General features: G+C 34.0%; 5 protein-coding genes across 5 annotated transcripts; 2 read left to right on the forward strand and 3 right to left on the reverse strand.

Annotated features, from left to right (window-relative positions):
- Positions 1-1508: 1508 nt before the first annotated feature.
- TH1 (negative elongation factor complex member TH1) lies at positions 1509-5481 on the reverse strand. The gene is made up of 12 exons (XM_066393312.1): positions 5329-5481; positions 5022-5244; positions 4507-4724; positions 4298-4447; positions 4108-4238; positions 3861-4048; positions 3690-3806; positions 3345-3480; positions 3079-3289; positions 2133-2273; positions 1903-2032; positions 1509-1785 (listed from the first exon to the last, which is right to left on the reverse strand). The coding sequence occupies exons 1-12, from the start codon at positions 5377-5379 to the stop codon at positions 1751-1753; spliced, it is 1731 nt and encodes a 576-aa protein (XP_066249409.1). The 5' UTR covers positions 5380-5481; the 3' UTR covers positions 1509-1750.
- Positions 5482-6000: 519 nt separating this feature from the next.
- LOC136410890 (uncharacterized protein YdcI) lies at positions 6001-11562 on the forward strand. The gene is made up of 13 exons (XM_066393253.1): positions 6001-6090; positions 7295-7378; positions 7509-7625; positions 7698-7772; positions 7821-8303; positions 8362-8597; positions 8648-8822; positions 8877-9057; positions 9657-9936; positions 9990-10189; positions 10343-10532; positions 10796-11055; positions 11112-11562. The coding sequence occupies exons 1-13, from the start codon at positions 6022-6024 to the stop codon at positions 11549-11551; spliced, it is 2790 nt and encodes a 929-aa protein (XP_066249350.1). The 5' UTR covers positions 6001-6021; the 3' UTR covers positions 11552-11562.
- A 529-nt stretch (positions 11563-12091) lies between these two features.
- On the reverse strand, positions 12092-13649 carry DNApol-alpha50 (DNA primase small subunit). The gene is made up of 6 exons (XM_066393425.1): positions 13494-13649; positions 13061-13441; positions 12861-13008; positions 12607-12811; positions 12346-12551; positions 12092-12290 (listed from the first exon to the last, which is right to left on the reverse strand). The coding sequence occupies exons 1-6, from the start codon at positions 13588-13590 to the stop codon at positions 12092-12094; spliced, it is 1236 nt and encodes a 411-aa protein (XP_066249522.1). The 5' UTR covers positions 13591-13649.
- Positions 13650-13835: 186 nt separating this feature from the next.
- On the forward strand, positions 13836-14735 carry Psf2 (DNA replication complex GINS protein PSF2-like protein). Its single transcript, XM_066393352.1, has 3 exons — positions 13836-14167; positions 14221-14491; positions 14552-14735. The coding sequence occupies exons 1-3, from the start codon at positions 13923-13925 to the stop codon at positions 14630-14632; spliced, it is 597 nt and encodes a 198-aa protein (XP_066249449.1). The 5' UTR covers positions 13836-13922; the 3' UTR covers positions 14633-14735.
- LOC136410965 (RWD domain-containing protein 4) lies at positions 14597-15629 on the reverse strand. The gene is made up of 4 exons (XM_066393353.1): positions 15351-15629; positions 15192-15301; positions 14882-15136; positions 14597-14830 (listed from the first exon to the last, which is right to left on the reverse strand). The coding sequence occupies exons 1-4, from the start codon at positions 15459-15461 to the stop codon at positions 14728-14730; spliced, it is 579 nt and encodes a 192-aa protein (XP_066249450.1). The 5' UTR covers positions 15462-15629; the 3' UTR covers positions 14597-14727.
- Positions 15630-15838: the final 209 nt, after the last annotated feature.

Here is a 15838-nt window from a genome sequence, read left to right on the forward strand (position 1 = left end):
GACACTGCCGTCCGAAATGGAATTCGGCGTTGAACTGATTTTACAAACTAAACTAAGTATTTTTTCTAATAGAAAAAAAATTAAATTTCGATCGCAGTCACTCGGAACAATTGACAGTTGCCGTATGCTTACAACGTAATTTTTTAATTAACTACGTTCTGAATTTCAATTTAAGAACATGAATTAAAATAAGCAAGAAAAATCGTTTTTTCATAAATCTAGTTGCATGGCAATTTTGTTTTGGCACGGAAGGTACATTTTAAAATTTTGGAGTCTTGAAAAGGAACTTTTTTCAATGACCAATAGTCATAAAGACCGTTTTATTATTTTTCCTGCTTGAATAAATCATTTGCTGTTTTACATTCCACCTTACATTTTAGTTACAATTACAAAAAATAACCGAAAAATAAGTTTTTCTTAGAAAAAGCCGGATATTAAACGCAGTCGCCTCAAACAATTGACAGCTGCCGTATGTTTACAATGTAAGTTTATGGTCAGCTATGATCCAATGGTTTTTCACAACACACTATAAATCGTGTAAATTGTGGCTAATGCTTTAATTTTTGGAGGCGCGTTCCTCGCTCAAAATTAAGTAGAACGATAATTCCAGCCGGACTCCCGCTAAATCGCCACTTCAAACCGCTCTTTAACATAAGGAAGTGCCATAGAACGGAGATGGCCCTGTAGAGAGGAGCTATTCTGAAGATGCCAGTAAATGGCTTTACACTCAGGATGGGGCGACGGGAGTCGAAGATTGGGATTTTAAACGAAATATCAGCGAAGTGTACTCGAATGTGACCAGGAGGTAATAAAAACCCTAATTATATGAGCCAGTTTTAATTGATTAGGGGGACATCAACCCCAGTTGCCCACTTAAGACGTAAAAACGGTTCCAAGAAGCAATTCATATCAGGGAACCGATTTATGCATACGGCGCCTTTCAGAGACCGTCTGCCTTTTAATTTAAAAATGTTAATTAATTTTCCACATGTCGAAGAAACCCATTTTCCTGGTTTTTTAGTGAATTATCATGATTCGTTAAAGAACGCTCGCTTTCAAATCAAACAGTATACCAACGCAGCTACATTTCGCCAACCAACATCAATTAAATCATGATTTAAAATAATGATCATTATTTTATTACTAAACTCTTTAGTACCGCACAAACTTATTTGCCCAGAATAATACGGGAAGTATGAAAATTCAAATTACTTTCATGCGTAAATCACTATTGTGAATTAATGCTTTGATAATGTAGTAAAAAGTATTATGTAGTTCTTTTGTCTTGTCAGGAAACTTGCACATCTACTTAAATACAACCGCAATAAGCAAACAACCACTAAACAGTTACTTTTCTTCTTTATTTCAGATAAATTTTCAGTCATCACAATAATCTTCAGTCATGTTCCTGTACAGAAAAAGTGAATTAAGACAAGGTTCACAAGTTCATCGTTACACTACTCCAATTTGAGCCAGACGAGAGTCTAACAGAGAGTAAGCCCGTAAGCCTCATGAATCATGTATTTTATATTACTTTTTTCAGGCAGGATTTTCATATTTATAATAAATATAAAACAAAGATTTAGTGTATGTAACCTTAAAATTTTTTTACTAAAGGTACGAAATAGAAAAAGGAAACTGACCTCATTTAAAGTATTTTATATTTTTTATTTCTGAGGACAAAACCAGAACCAGCGTTGAATAAAAATACCTGTCGAACTTATTATCCCACTTCTTTGTAGTCTGGCAGTTAAATCATTTGGGTATAGTTGGCTTTACAATACACTGAAATATGAAAAAAGTAACAGTCAATTAAACGTTAAAAGGCTTAAAAAGGTGGAGATTTTATTACAATTTTATAAGAATTATCTGACGTAAAATTCCATAAAATGTAAAACTTACCAATGAATTCGGAAACCGGGTCGTTTTCACCGTCTCCGCGCATTGTTCCCGTAATTTCGTCATTTTCCACCATCGGCATGAATAAATGGACGAATTCGGAACTGTATGGAGGCCCAATAGTTTCCAGTACCTGAAAATAAGGATAATTAATAGAAACTTCATTTTCAGGCCACAGGAAGATTTGGCCAATTTATTGGCAATAAATTAAAAGTTATTAAAAAAATACATACCTCTGTCACAAAGTAACGAATCAAAGATATGTCGGTATCTCCTCTCTGCCAGCACTGTTTAATGTATTTAACCACTGGAACCACACAACCTGAACACAGCAAATTTACCATCCTATCCAATACCATTTTTCGCATTTCCAGCTAAAAAAATACACATTGAAAAAACTGAAACACAATAAGACCCGACAAAATCTCTGTGCCTTATATAGAGTGATTTATTAATGATGCGGCAAACGAAAGCTGGAGATATTGTACGTCAAATAGTGACGATTGGAGCATATATGCTTTATCTGAAAGTTGATAGTTTCGGATATACAGGGTATTGAAAGTTAAAATTTTAATTTACTTTTTTGCCATTATTCGGAAAATATCTAGGTTAAACACTTAAAAATTCGCAAGGTTATACTTTTTTAGGTAAAGAATAAGATACGTCTGAAATTTCCGCATTGCTAGTAGAGGGCGCCAATTACGGTCAATTTTACAGCATTTACAGTTAATAACTTTTTACTTTGTATATCTAACATGAAATTTGATTCAAAATTTGAGAGAGCAATAATTTTTTCATGGATTATGTATTCTTGTTTTATTTTGATATATCGATTCGTTTTAAAAAAAAAATCAATTTAACAAACACCATGTTTAAATTCAATAATATGAGAAGTTAATAGTGAAACAAACCAAGTGTATTTTCATTTGCAAGATTATATAGTTTGTCACCTAAAAATACATAACTATACAAATTTTCAAATGACTAAGTTAGATATTTTCAGAATAATAGCAAAAAATGAATTAAAATCTTAACTTTCAATACCCTGTATATATTCAAAACTATCAACATTTTGATAAAGCATATTTTTTCCAATCGTCACTATTTGACGTATAACATCTCCAGCTTTCAGCTGTTCTATTGTTAATGAATTACCCTGTATATTCTATACATTCGTACCTGCACTAAAATCTCCAATTCATCCTGTTTCGATTCAAATAATCGAATAAGCAAATCTAACACTTGATTATGCAACAAAGTATGACACGTAACCACTTCGTCCAATAATGCCAAATGTATGGGAGTGTGTTCTGTTGACAGTTTAAAGTAGCTAGGTTCAGTTACTGTACACTCTACCCATCGTATTACACCCAAGGACACAACTGGGAACCTAAAAGTAACAAAAAAAACGGATTCTACATGTTCATATTTAGTAAATCTTATACCTCAACGAGTGGTAAATAGTGGCCAATTCGGCCATAAGCTCACTGCTGCCCTTGTTACCGTTGCATATATTATGCACTGTCTCAATCGCCCTTATGGTGGGTTGGAGCTCTTCTTTATTGCACACTCTCTTTTGGCCTAAATTAAATGACAGTTATTTACCTAACAAGTTATAACATCGATTGCAATTGACAAAACGGCGCGAAGCGAGGCTTGATCAATATTAAAATACTACTAAAACGGTAAAGTACTACTTTCGACTCGCAAATGCGAACATAAAAGCCACGTTATTGTGCGTTTGTAAGAAAAATCTAATAATCTTTCAATAACATAAGTCTTTGAGCTACCTTTTTTCTGTTGCACCTCGCTGACGCTGGCTGCATAGGCCAGTAAATGAATGTATTTCGGTTTATGGTCAGGGTTTAATTTCACTCCTGCCTTGAAAAGTGCGTCGACCAATAATTCTGAAATATTTATTATTACCTAATCAATGTTCTTTTTTTATAATGTTAAATTACCTAAGAATTGTGGCGTTCTAATCAAATCAAGTGGAGGTGGATCAGGTGAGTTGTAGGTCTTGTATAGAACAGAGATGTCTGCTGGATTAAGTGTGTTTTTGGATAACATGGCGCTCAAAGCTTGAGAAGCCAGCTGATAACCAGCTGCCCCATTTAGTGCCATTGTTATAGGCGTGATGTCATTTCCACTTCATAACAAGAGATTCTGATAAATAATAAGTGTAAAGACCTCAGTAACATTTCTTACTTTTTCTGAGCACATTTCATAATTTCCTGAGATAATCTCTTCATACTGGACCCACCCTTATTTTCTCTAGCTAATATATGAATCACCAGTTGACTATAGACATAGGTGTGCTGCCCATGACATACCATTTTCTGCAAAACTCATGCAATTAGAATAGAAATTAAATTATCAAAAATCAACAAAAACTAACTGCACATTCCTGACTAGTTTTTTGCCATTCTTCAGGGTTAGTAAGAAAACTAGTAATTGAAGTTTTCAAAACCCTTGAAAATACCTCCAATTGTTGTGCAGCGGTGGATATACTTGTTATCTCCCCTTGGAAGCCTGCATCGGATATAAGCTGTAATTTACTTGGCTACTGTAAAACTCTATAAGATTAACCCCTATGTTATCCATTACCTTAATGGTGAAATTTAACATTAAACAGTCAGGATATTCCTCAGCAAGTCGATAAATTAGGGACCTCCAAGTAGGATGCTCAATCAACTGAGTTAACCAGGCAGGAGTTTCTCCCTCTTCTGTGAAAATTGTGTCAGCCTTTTTTGGGTCGAAAGACTTTAGAATCATTTCTTTCAGATGGTTCTCTACCATAGCTTGAACATCTTGCACTTTAACCCCTAATAATTAAATTATTAAAAGAAATGTTTAACTAAACTAAGCACTATATGAAATAGGGCAACCAAAAACTGGTATAATGTTGGCAAATTATTATTTTACAGCTAGAAAACATTGCCATTGCATAAAATTTCATTTTTCTTTTTGAATATAGTCTTTCTGAGCCAAACAATAATAAGCACCATTTAACCTGCAAAAACGGATAATTTCTAATGAAAATTTTTAACAGCAGCAGCATGCAACAATTAGTTTATAGGATTTTGAAGCATCATTTTACAGTGTATTTGACACAAACCTACCACCAATAATTAGCCATTCGGCAATTAAATTAGCCATTTGAGCTACAGCAGTATAATTGTGTGAGAGCTCCTCAATTACTTGTAGGGGATTTCCACCAGCCTGGAAATATCTTTTAAGCTGGGAAAATATACCAGGCTCCATGATGTAATCTGGAGTTGCAAATTTAACAGCACAGTCAGCCAAGATTTGTTCTGGAGACTCCGATTCATCCAGGACTTCAGACTAGAAATGATATCAGATATTTGAGTTGTGAGCTTTCCTATAGTGTGAAGGCAAAATAATAAAGTTCAAAGGTAGGAGGCTTACCTCATCGCGGTCTGCATTGTCCCAATGTCTTTCATCATAGTCTTCTTCCATTAAGTATATTGAACTTTAGTCCTTATTTTCAATAACTGTTTGCTAGAATGCTGAACATGGTTCAAGCTCGAACTCAGTTTAATGGTGGAGGCTTTACAAGGCACTGGTACTAAGATGTTGAGCATCAAAACAACACACCACAAAAACAGAAAAGTTAGGTTTGCAGATTAAGGTTAGGAGAACAAAAATTACCACATTCAAGCCATAAAGCAGTGTTGGTAACAGCGTATTTCCTTTTGACTCGAATGCGGAAGAACGTGAACGATATATGGATCATCTATGATTTGTAATTTAAATCATTTAGAAGAATGGAAATAATTTATTTTTTAAGTATTCGGATTCTATTTCTTTCCTCAAAGTAAAGACAAAAAAATGTGGAGTAGGGAACAAATAAATGTATAAAATGGCCGATTCTGATAATGTCGACGTTGCTATATTTCTTGCTTATTTACATGAATTCAAGCATCATAGCTTGTTGTGGTGTTACTCTAACCTCATTTAAATATTATTATATTTTTATGTTGTATTTGAAAATAAGCCTTTATTTTTCTTTGCTAAATTTGCAAATGTATGAAATGTGCTTTCGAAGAAATTATATAATTCTACTCTAGATTGATTCCTGAATAGAAGAAAAGCACAAAAATGGTGCATGATAGTTCAGACGAGGATGAAGCTCCAATTCAAAGAAAGTCGTCTAGAATTAATGCAAATGCAAGTATTTTTTATTTTGTAGTGTATTTCTATACTATTTCACATGTATACTTTAAATTTTTTGAGAAACTTAGCATACAGTGGCTCACGGCTTAAATAATGCCATTCCACATTGGAAAAAACTACCTTTTGCCTACAACTTTGCCTCGGTGGCGCAATATTTATTTTGAAAAAACAATATATTGAAATGAAATTAATATGAATGTTTTAAAGCATATAAGTTAATAAATTTAAAGATATGATTTTGCAGAACACAGAAAGACGCAACTTTTCTCTATTTTAACTACCTCTCTATTCCTTATGGTTTATAAGATCCCTGTAGAGTGCATTCTTATTCAGGACAGCCTGTAGACAAAATCTTATGCCAAATGCTCAAAAATTATAATTACCCTTTATTGCTATAACCAATAATAACCCTTTTATTGCTATAACGACCCCAAACGTGCATCATCTGGGATTCAAAGCCAGGTCAGGGTCAAGGTCAGTAGTTGGTTGCTTTATAACTGCCCAAATGCTACTAAAACACCAGTCCAGTCACTAGATTAAAAGGTAATTGAAAACTTGTTGTTGACATTAAAAAATTTAGTGCACAATGACCCAATATCTAATAAAAATAAGTTATTAAAGCTTAGAACACCATTATCCCAGAAAACACAAGAAAGTTGGTAAAAACAATGCCTAGACGTCTACAGGCAGTCATTGATAATAAGGGAAAACCGACCAAGTATTAGCAGTTCCATATTAATTTATAGGAGTTTGTTACCTTTCTTAATTTTGTAATTTTGCATTTTGCAAAATATTGGTTTATATGCTTTTAAAACACTCACATTAAATAAATTTTATTATGTCATTTTTTCAAAATAAAGATTGTAGCCCTAAGACGAGTTAGATTATCTTAATATCAGCATTATTTAAGCTGTAAGTCACTGTATGTCGCTTTACAATTGTTTTAGAGACGATAATGTTCAAAATATGAACATTCTTGCACCTTTTAGCTTTATATCTTAAGAAAGGTTTGAGTTATAACTAAATGATCCATTCTGTCTGCACAAGTACATATCTCTCTCTTTGTATATCGTTTTCTTTCTTTTCTAGTAGGCTCATTACTCAGGAAGATGTTATAAGTCAATGTTTGATTAAATAAGGAACAAAAATGCTTAGAACATGTAATAATACAATATTTATTTCTGTTGTTTTTCTTCAGAGAAAATCACTGCCTGAACCAGATTTACTGACTTCCGATAGCGAAGTTGACACACTAGTATTTAAGAAACTGAAACAACCAAAGGTATGTTACCTTATAGGGGTTTCATTCTGTCTATTAGGTAGATATAATAAATAAATATATTGGGACTAATGGCAAACTCAGTCTCATTGTGTCATTACCCATTATTTATTATTTTTGTATGCTTGTACAGGCCAAGAAGCTGCTTGGAGAGATTTCACTGATAACTAGCGATGAAGACTCCGAACTTGAGGCTCTTCGTCCTGAGAGAAATATAATCAAAAAAACTTCAAAACCAAAAAAAAGAAATGTATTAATAATTAAAAGTTCACGGGAGCATACTCCCAAATTTCCTTTTTTACTTATAAATTTTTATTTTTAGAAAATTAAAACTATAGTAATTTTAACTAGTGATGAAGATGAGGATTTGGATTCCACTTCCAAAATTCTTCAAAAGGTAACAGAGAATTTGCTTAAATATAATAAAATAAAACTAGATTTATAGAAGCGAAAACATTCTGAAGATCCTATTGATTTGGAAGTCACCTCCAGGAAAAAAACTGTGTCAGGTCGTTCACAAACAGAGCCCAAAAAAATTAAGAAAGCTAGAACAATATCGCCAATAAGAACTATCAATTTATCACACTCCAGTTTGAACTCCTCAACTGAAGAAGTTATTCCTCTTTGGAAAGACTCTGAATTATTAGCAGAAAAATCCTTAATCGACGAGCAAACAGCGCAAAATCTAATCAAACTCTGGGAACAGGGCAATACCATTCCCTTTATCGCTAGATATAGAAAAAATGTAATTGGGGACATGACTCCAGACGTTTTAAGAACGACAAAAGAAGATTATGATGAGATTTGCAACTTAAAAAAGAGAATGGTAGTGGTTGCCAAGACTGTTGCGGCCCAACAGGGTAAACTAGACGATAAATTGCAAAGCAACATTTGCGCAGCAAGGACTTTGGAAGAATTAGAGTATATCGTAAGCATTCTTCACGGTGTTACAAAATTCATGTAAAGTAGAGATATAAATTTCTTAGTATGCGCCCTTTAAACCCGAATCCAAAGGCTCTTTGGCCGATAGAGCTAGGAAGTGTGGTTTAGAAGAGCCAGCACTTCACATTTTAAATAATACTGCATTAATTAATCTTGCCGAGTATGTGGATACTAACGTAAAACAGGTGAACACTATCGACGACGTGGAGAAAGGAATCGTGCATATTGTTGCAACGGAGATCGCAACACACATAGACTTAATCGCTTTTTTAAGGGAATTGTAAGTGCATAATTTGGGAATGACAACAACGCTTTTTTAACATTTTTCAGGCGAGCCAAATCTACCTTTAGGCTGCAAACAAAAAAATGTAGACAAGTGAAAGAGAAATCATTAAAAACGCTTAAAAAGAAGGAACATATGAAAAAGGACTCCTCTTTGGAGGAGGCTAAATTTGAATTGTATTTCGACTTCAACCAAGCGGTTGATTATTTGAAGTCCCATCAAGTAAGTAATTTTTTAAATATAGCATAATCATTTAATGTAATTTTGAATTTTCAGATTTTGGCAATTAATAGGGGAGAATCGTTAAAAATTCTTAGCGTAAAAATTGAAATTCCAGAGTTTTTTGAGATGCAGTTTAGGTCTTTCTGCACAAAAAAATGGGTTAACGTAACTACATGTGATGGGCAAAGACAAGTTATTATAAAGAAGGCTATTGAAGACGCTTTTCAAAGATTAAGTAAGTAGTAATGCCAAAGATATAAATTTCATGACATATAGCCTTACTATACCTCGTTATTGTTGCGAAACACGGGGTTCTGATTATGAAAATTCCCATTGCAATGAGTATTTAATCTCCCAATCTGTTTAATTTTGCCCTAAAGGTTCATGAAATTCTGTTGTTGAACTACATTGTTGAACCGTTTAATGACTTTATTAAGAGCCTTCCTCGATAGGTATCAACTTCGAAGACTTGCCTTTCTTCTACTGCGGATTGCGCTGCCAAACTAAGCCACCTTCTTTGAACTTTCCGGAATTCGCTCACAGAACACATCTGCTGCCGCTACTCTTGATTTTTGTCCTCACATTTCTACCTTGGTAGTTTTCGCAGCTGACCAGCATAAATGAAGTAATTTCGTACTGGCTCTTCGTTGATTTCAATATCTGCAGTGCCGTTGAGGTTGACATTGTCAAAATGGCCCGAACGACCCTGAACCCTTGTATTTTTATTTTGTTCACTTTAGTTTTTGTATGTTTAGTTTTGTAAATCCTCATTCGACAGACCTTTCAAATCATAACCAAATTTTTTCCATGACTCTTTAAAGCTACATTTTCCAGTAACACCACACATTACTCGGGAAATTAGAGCAGATCTGAAATTGAAGGCCGAAAAGGAGTCTTGCAAAATCTTCAGCGATAACCTGAAGCATTTGCTCTTATCTCCTCCCATGAAGGGAAAATCCATCCTCGGCATAGATCCAGGCTACACGAACGGATGTAAATTGGCCCTTATTTCTCCGACTGGATCATTAATGGCGCAGAACGTTGTTTATCCCCACAATAAGAGAAATGAATATCGCGGTGAAAAGGTTATCAAAGACCTTCTAGCTGAATACAAGTAAGTTGATGAAGGGGATAAGACAAGTAAAGTTATAATGATGTTATGTTTAGCTGTAACCTAATAGCTATAGGAAATGGTACTGCGTGCAGACAAACGGAGGAATGGATCTCAAGTTTAATTCGTGAGGATTTCTTTTTCCCCGTGGATGTACAGTATACAATTGTGAGCGAAGATGGAGCATCTATCTATAGCTGCAGCCCGGAGGCTAAAAAGGAATTTGGAAATTTGGACCCTAATATTATTAGCGCAGGTCTGTCTTTGGTTGATCCTTTTCTGAGTTTTCGGAGAGCCTATTTAAAATTACGGTATCAATCAGAAATCCTGAAAATCACGTAGACTCTTAGTAATTCTAAGGAGTAAATGACAAGTTTCCAATAAAACTAATAAAGCTCTCTTTCCATAGTTTCGTTGGCGCGGAGAATCCAGGATCCTATGGCCGAATTAGTGAAAGTTGAACCATCCCACTTAGGAGTGGGAATGTATCAATTGGATATTAAAAAGAAGCAATTAGAAGAAGCATTAAGCGAGGTCGTCTCTGAATGTGTGAGCTTCGTGGGAGTAGACCTAAATACAGCTTCTCAATGTCTGTTAAGGTAGTATTTCTCTATGTGTAAAATCTGTTGGTAAAAACGGATTTGTCAAATAGCAAAAGCAACAGTCAATTAAGAATTACATAAGAGTTAAGCGAGCGAAAGACCAATGAAGCACAGTATTTACCGTGTTTACTCGCTCGAATAACCCTATGATTTTTTGATTATTTTCAACAAAATCCGTGTTTTTAACAAAATATCCTTATTAATTTTAGAATAAAGCAGTTTTTTATATGAAATTCTGAATGGTAGAACTATGTTTTCAGGCGAGTTGCAGGATTATCGGATAAAAGATCCACTCAGATAATCGAGTACAGAGATCGAAATGGCCCCTTTACGCATCGAAAGGAACTTCTCAAAGTGTTTGGGATAGGAGAGAGAATATTCGAACAATGCGCAGGCTTTCTAAGGGTCGCTCCCATGGACCCTAATTATTACGAAGATTTTTATTCGAAATCCAACACTACTCCTCTAGATGCGACGATCATACATCCAGAATCGTATCCCGTCGTACGGCGCATACTTAGTAAGTATTAATTATATTTTAACATCTTTGATTGAATTATCAATTTCTAATTCCAGAAAAACTAAATTTAAAAGAAAAGGAAATTGGCACTGAAAAATTCATCATAACCTTCAAATCTAAAGTTACAATGTACGACTTCGATGACTTAGCTGAAACGCTAAAAACCAACAAACAGACCATTCAATTAATTTTCGATGCGTTGGGTAAAATGCTGAACCATGATTTACGGTCGGAGATAAGTAGGACGCCTTTATTTAAAAAGGACGTGATAAGTATCCAGGATCTCGTTGTGGGCACAATTCTTACTGGACGAGTCAAAAACGTCACGTCTTTTGGAGCATTTGTAGATATTGGGGTAGGAAGAGACGGTTTAGTGCACAGCAAATTCATGAAGGGGCTTGCAGTGCATTTGGGGAATGTATTAGAAGTAAAAGTAATCGATGTGGATGTGAGGAAAGGTCGTATTCATTTGGAAATTTTAAAGAAAATTTCCTAGGTATATTTGTCTGCAAATTTTTCTTGCAAATAGAAGTTTGTATTTTTTATTTTATGACTTGCTACTGCCTTTCTGTTTTATTGTTTCCAAGAAATTGTTATCCATCACACACCCAAAATAAAATTTGTTTACTCTCCTACTACAATGTGATGTTCATACTTTAATCAATAAACCTACAGGCAATTCGAACTTTCTAGGAAATTAATAATTCGGCGATTTATAATTTTGTCAAAAACTGGACACGACGAGCAATGTGTACATATACCAGTTCATTATCTCCCTTTTTAAAAGTTGTCACCACGTTTGCCTTTTTTAGATCTTTGAAAAAAGACTATTTTAAAAACAACTGTTGATGTTGTAGATTAATGAAGCATTTATGTAATATGCAACGTACTGCAAGGACAACGGAGAAATTTCGTCCATTTCCGCTGATGACTTGTGAGGGAGGCTAATAATAATATTAATTATTTTACGTTTTATTTTGAAAAAGGTGATAGTTTGCATTATTTAACTTGCAACACTAACAACCATATTAAAAAATTATCTAAGAGATTCAATATTGCAGTCCTTTTCTAAATTCTTTATAAACATCATAAACAAATTCACAGGCTTCAAAAGGCTGGTTTTCCTATAGTCTTTAATTTTCGGCCTTTTGGAGGGTAATTCTTCTTCTACATCTTGCAAATCTCCTTGCTCTTTGGTTTTTTTATCATAGGTGTCCACTTCTTTTATAATCAAGCTAAAATAAAAGGATTATTAAAAGGTAAAAAATATTTGTCAGGGTTTTAACGAACTCTATAGTGGGCACCTTATTGGGATCGAAACTGTCTACCTGCCTAATACTGAATGGAATGCACACTTTGCCCGTCTTGGGATGAATGCAAAAAGGCGCTTTCAACAAATGATTAGTTCCTTTTGTGACGTGTATGTCCAACCTTGGATAACAAATTTGCAATTTCAACTCTTCAACAAGGTTTTTTCCATATCTTGGTACCTCATTCTAGAACGTTCTTGTATGTATATTTAAATATGAAGTTTAACATAGTGCTTCTCACTTTCTGGCACATGTTTAAAAAAGTATTATTAAATATTTCCCAACGTGCCCATGAACCTTCAACTGAACTCATCCTTTCTTTAATTGGAGCTTTTATATCTCCTTCAATAAAATTCATGAATTTATCTAGCCTTTCAGCAGTGCCCAACAAATCTTGTTCTTCAATGATAGAACGGAAATATTTATTAATTATTTCCAGATCTCTCCTGTAAATTAATTAAAAATTTCCTAAGCATACTAGAAAATACTACATACTGTATTTTTGTACTAATGTTTCCTGGCAACTTCACTGTTTTGCCGTTGCTCATTGAATTATCAAAAATATTAAAATACTCTGCTATCGCAGAGCGTTCATTATCATCACATTCTTTGGCTGTTTGGTCACACACCCATGCATGAATGCCTAGAGGTGCGAGTTTAATTATTTAGTAAATTAGTAAAGCAACAACTGTTACCTCTTCTCCCTGAAAACACCCATAAAACATGTTCAAAACCGAAATCTTCCCTCAAAGTGCAATCAATAGATTTTGCAGCAATGACCAAAAATCTCCAACATTTATTGCAAACATTGGCCCCACTGCAACAGATCCTTATATTGTCATAATCAGTCATATCAATATCAAAAACTATTTCCTTCAATTTGGGTTTTAATGTTGTAAACCTATTTTGGTCTTTAGGCTTAAAGTCATATATGGCACCAACATCAATTTTAATGGGATATTTTTTAATGAGTTCATTGAGGAAGTCTTGGTAAGTGTCGAAAGATTGATAGCGAAGGTAAATATCGCCAAACAGAGTGAATGAAATCTCTCGCCTCGAGAAGCATTCAGCCTTACCTATGTAATAAATTCAACATTATTCTATTCATTTTGATGTCTTAATACTTACCGTAACTTAGCCATCGATAGAATTCTACTGACGGGAATACTCTTTTATAGTATAATGGCAGCAAATCGGGCAGTTGGTCTTCATTTATTGAGGTCATAGTAATATAAAGTTGTTGCAGAAAATTATGGGTTTTGTAAATGTATTTTTATTGTACTATACAGCAACAATTTTTAATTTTCTGTAAAATTGAACAATTTCGCGCCAACAAAATCTTAGGTTATCGTCTTGAGGCACTGACATTTAACATAACCTTAAAATCGCTATTTGCCAGGATTTTAATTTTTATGGGGATGTACGAAAGTTCCTTACATATCATTTTTTTGTACTTTTTTGTCAAATTACGTTCATTTTAAACTAATTAAATTGAAGAAATTATGTTTGTATATCTCTCATTATATATATCGTATATATAAATTGCACCCAAGTTACATGGATCCAGACGAAATAGAATTCTGGGGCGAAAAAACTATGATCGAAATAGTGCCCACATTCAATAGTGCTTCTATTTACCTCATAGGAGGCGATGTGGGGCCGTTCAGAGCCAGTATCCCTACTGTGGTACCACTCTGGATAGCTATAAACTTAAAGAAACAGCAACAATGCAAAATTGTTCCTCCTGACTGGTTGGACTTGGAGACCCTTTCAAATTTAAAGGAAGAGGAGAAAGAAACCAAGTTGGTATTAACATATTTTATTACACATAGTCTACAACACATTGCACACATAGATCATTTGTAAAAATGCCTAGTGAGCACTACATGGTGGTGGCCAAACTTATCTTAGGCAATGCTGCAGATGATGTTCCACAGGCAAGTGAAATAAGAACAATTATCAAAGATATTTGGGATATTCGAATGTCCAAACTGAGGTCATCAATGGATATCATGATAAAGAATTCATCTATGTATGCAGCTATAGACAATTTAACTTTAATGGAAATGAATTGCATTAGACCAATTTTACCACATGCTTTAGATCAGATATATCGGATGAAAACAGTGAGTACTTATTTTAATTCCATACCCTGTGTGGTTTGATTAAATGTAAGAATATTTCAGTCAAAGAGGGGAATTATGGGGAGAACTCAAAGTACAAGTACTGCCTCTCATTCTAGAACCACAAAATCATTTACTAGCTAATCAGCCATGTTAGTGTACAAAGAGTTTGTGGTAATAATTTATACTTTTTGCACCTTTACTTAATTAAAAGTTTTTTTTTATAAAAATATATACTTTTATGATATAGGATTATTATCTTCTTTTGAACCCGTTTGAGATAAATGTTTTACAATATCCACCCAATTCCAGCCTCTGGGTTTCTCCCGTTTTGAGTCCAATCTAAAATGACCAAAATTTAGCCTCCACATTTTTACATCACTTTAACTTAACCTATTCCACTGCCGTCTCTTTTGTGCCTTTGTCAATTGTTCCTTCTTTTCCTTTTTAAGATTCTGTGAAGAGTCTTGTTCTGATATACAAAGTTTATCCATTTCATGTTCCACTGGGTTTTCTGGTTGCTCTGCAATCAGATTCTCAAATTTTTCTTTCAGAAATTCAAACAATGAGTAGGTCATAGACATTCCTAAGAACTGCTCCCCTTCAGATTTAACTAGTTCTATCACTTTTTGTTTAAGTGAGGATATCCTAAGTGCACAGACTACTTTGCCATTGGAATTTTCATAGAGCTGTTCCTACTTACACATGTTTATTGTAGAACACGTCCATGTTTATAACTGGTAATTCCTCAGGATAGTTTGGGCCCCATTTTAGCTCAAGCACAAAGGATTTCATAGAATCGCTAACTCCATACTAAAAGCAGTATTTAAGTTTTTATTTGAAAAATGTCTATATTTCTTACTTTATATTGAAAGGTACTACTATCAATTTGTTTGAAGAATTCATCTCCTTCATAAATGGAAAGAAGGGCTTCTCGTTCCTCTTCTTGTAGGGCTGCTGTTTCGGTGGTCATTTTTTATTATTAATAGTGACTTAATTGATATATAAATGAATCATGTTTTATGGCAAATGTGTATGAAATTAGCTCTAATCTAATAGACTATTCAACTAAAGGAGCGAGTTAAGAACGTTTCTAAAAAATGTTCCTCTTTATTTTCACAACATTTCTAACCTCAAACAATCCAAAGTGCCAAAAATTAAAAAAAAGCTTAAAAAATTAAAGATACGCGTTAAATCATTGTTCAATAAGTTACAATACGGAAAATGTGGCAATGTCGCAATTGTCATTTTAAATTAAAGGTGAATTCTGATGGTGAGTGGTAGAGTTTGGCACCCCAAATTGGCATGTTTACTTTTTATTTAAACCTATAGAATTTGAGCATTCTTATT

Source organism: Euwallacea similis, chromosome 9 (assembly GCF_039881205.1).
Source record: "Euwallacea similis isolate ESF13 chromosome 9, ESF131.1, whole genome shotgun sequence".
Classification (NCBI taxonomy): Eukaryota; Metazoa; Arthropoda; class Insecta; order Coleoptera; family Curculionidae; genus Euwallacea; species Euwallacea similis.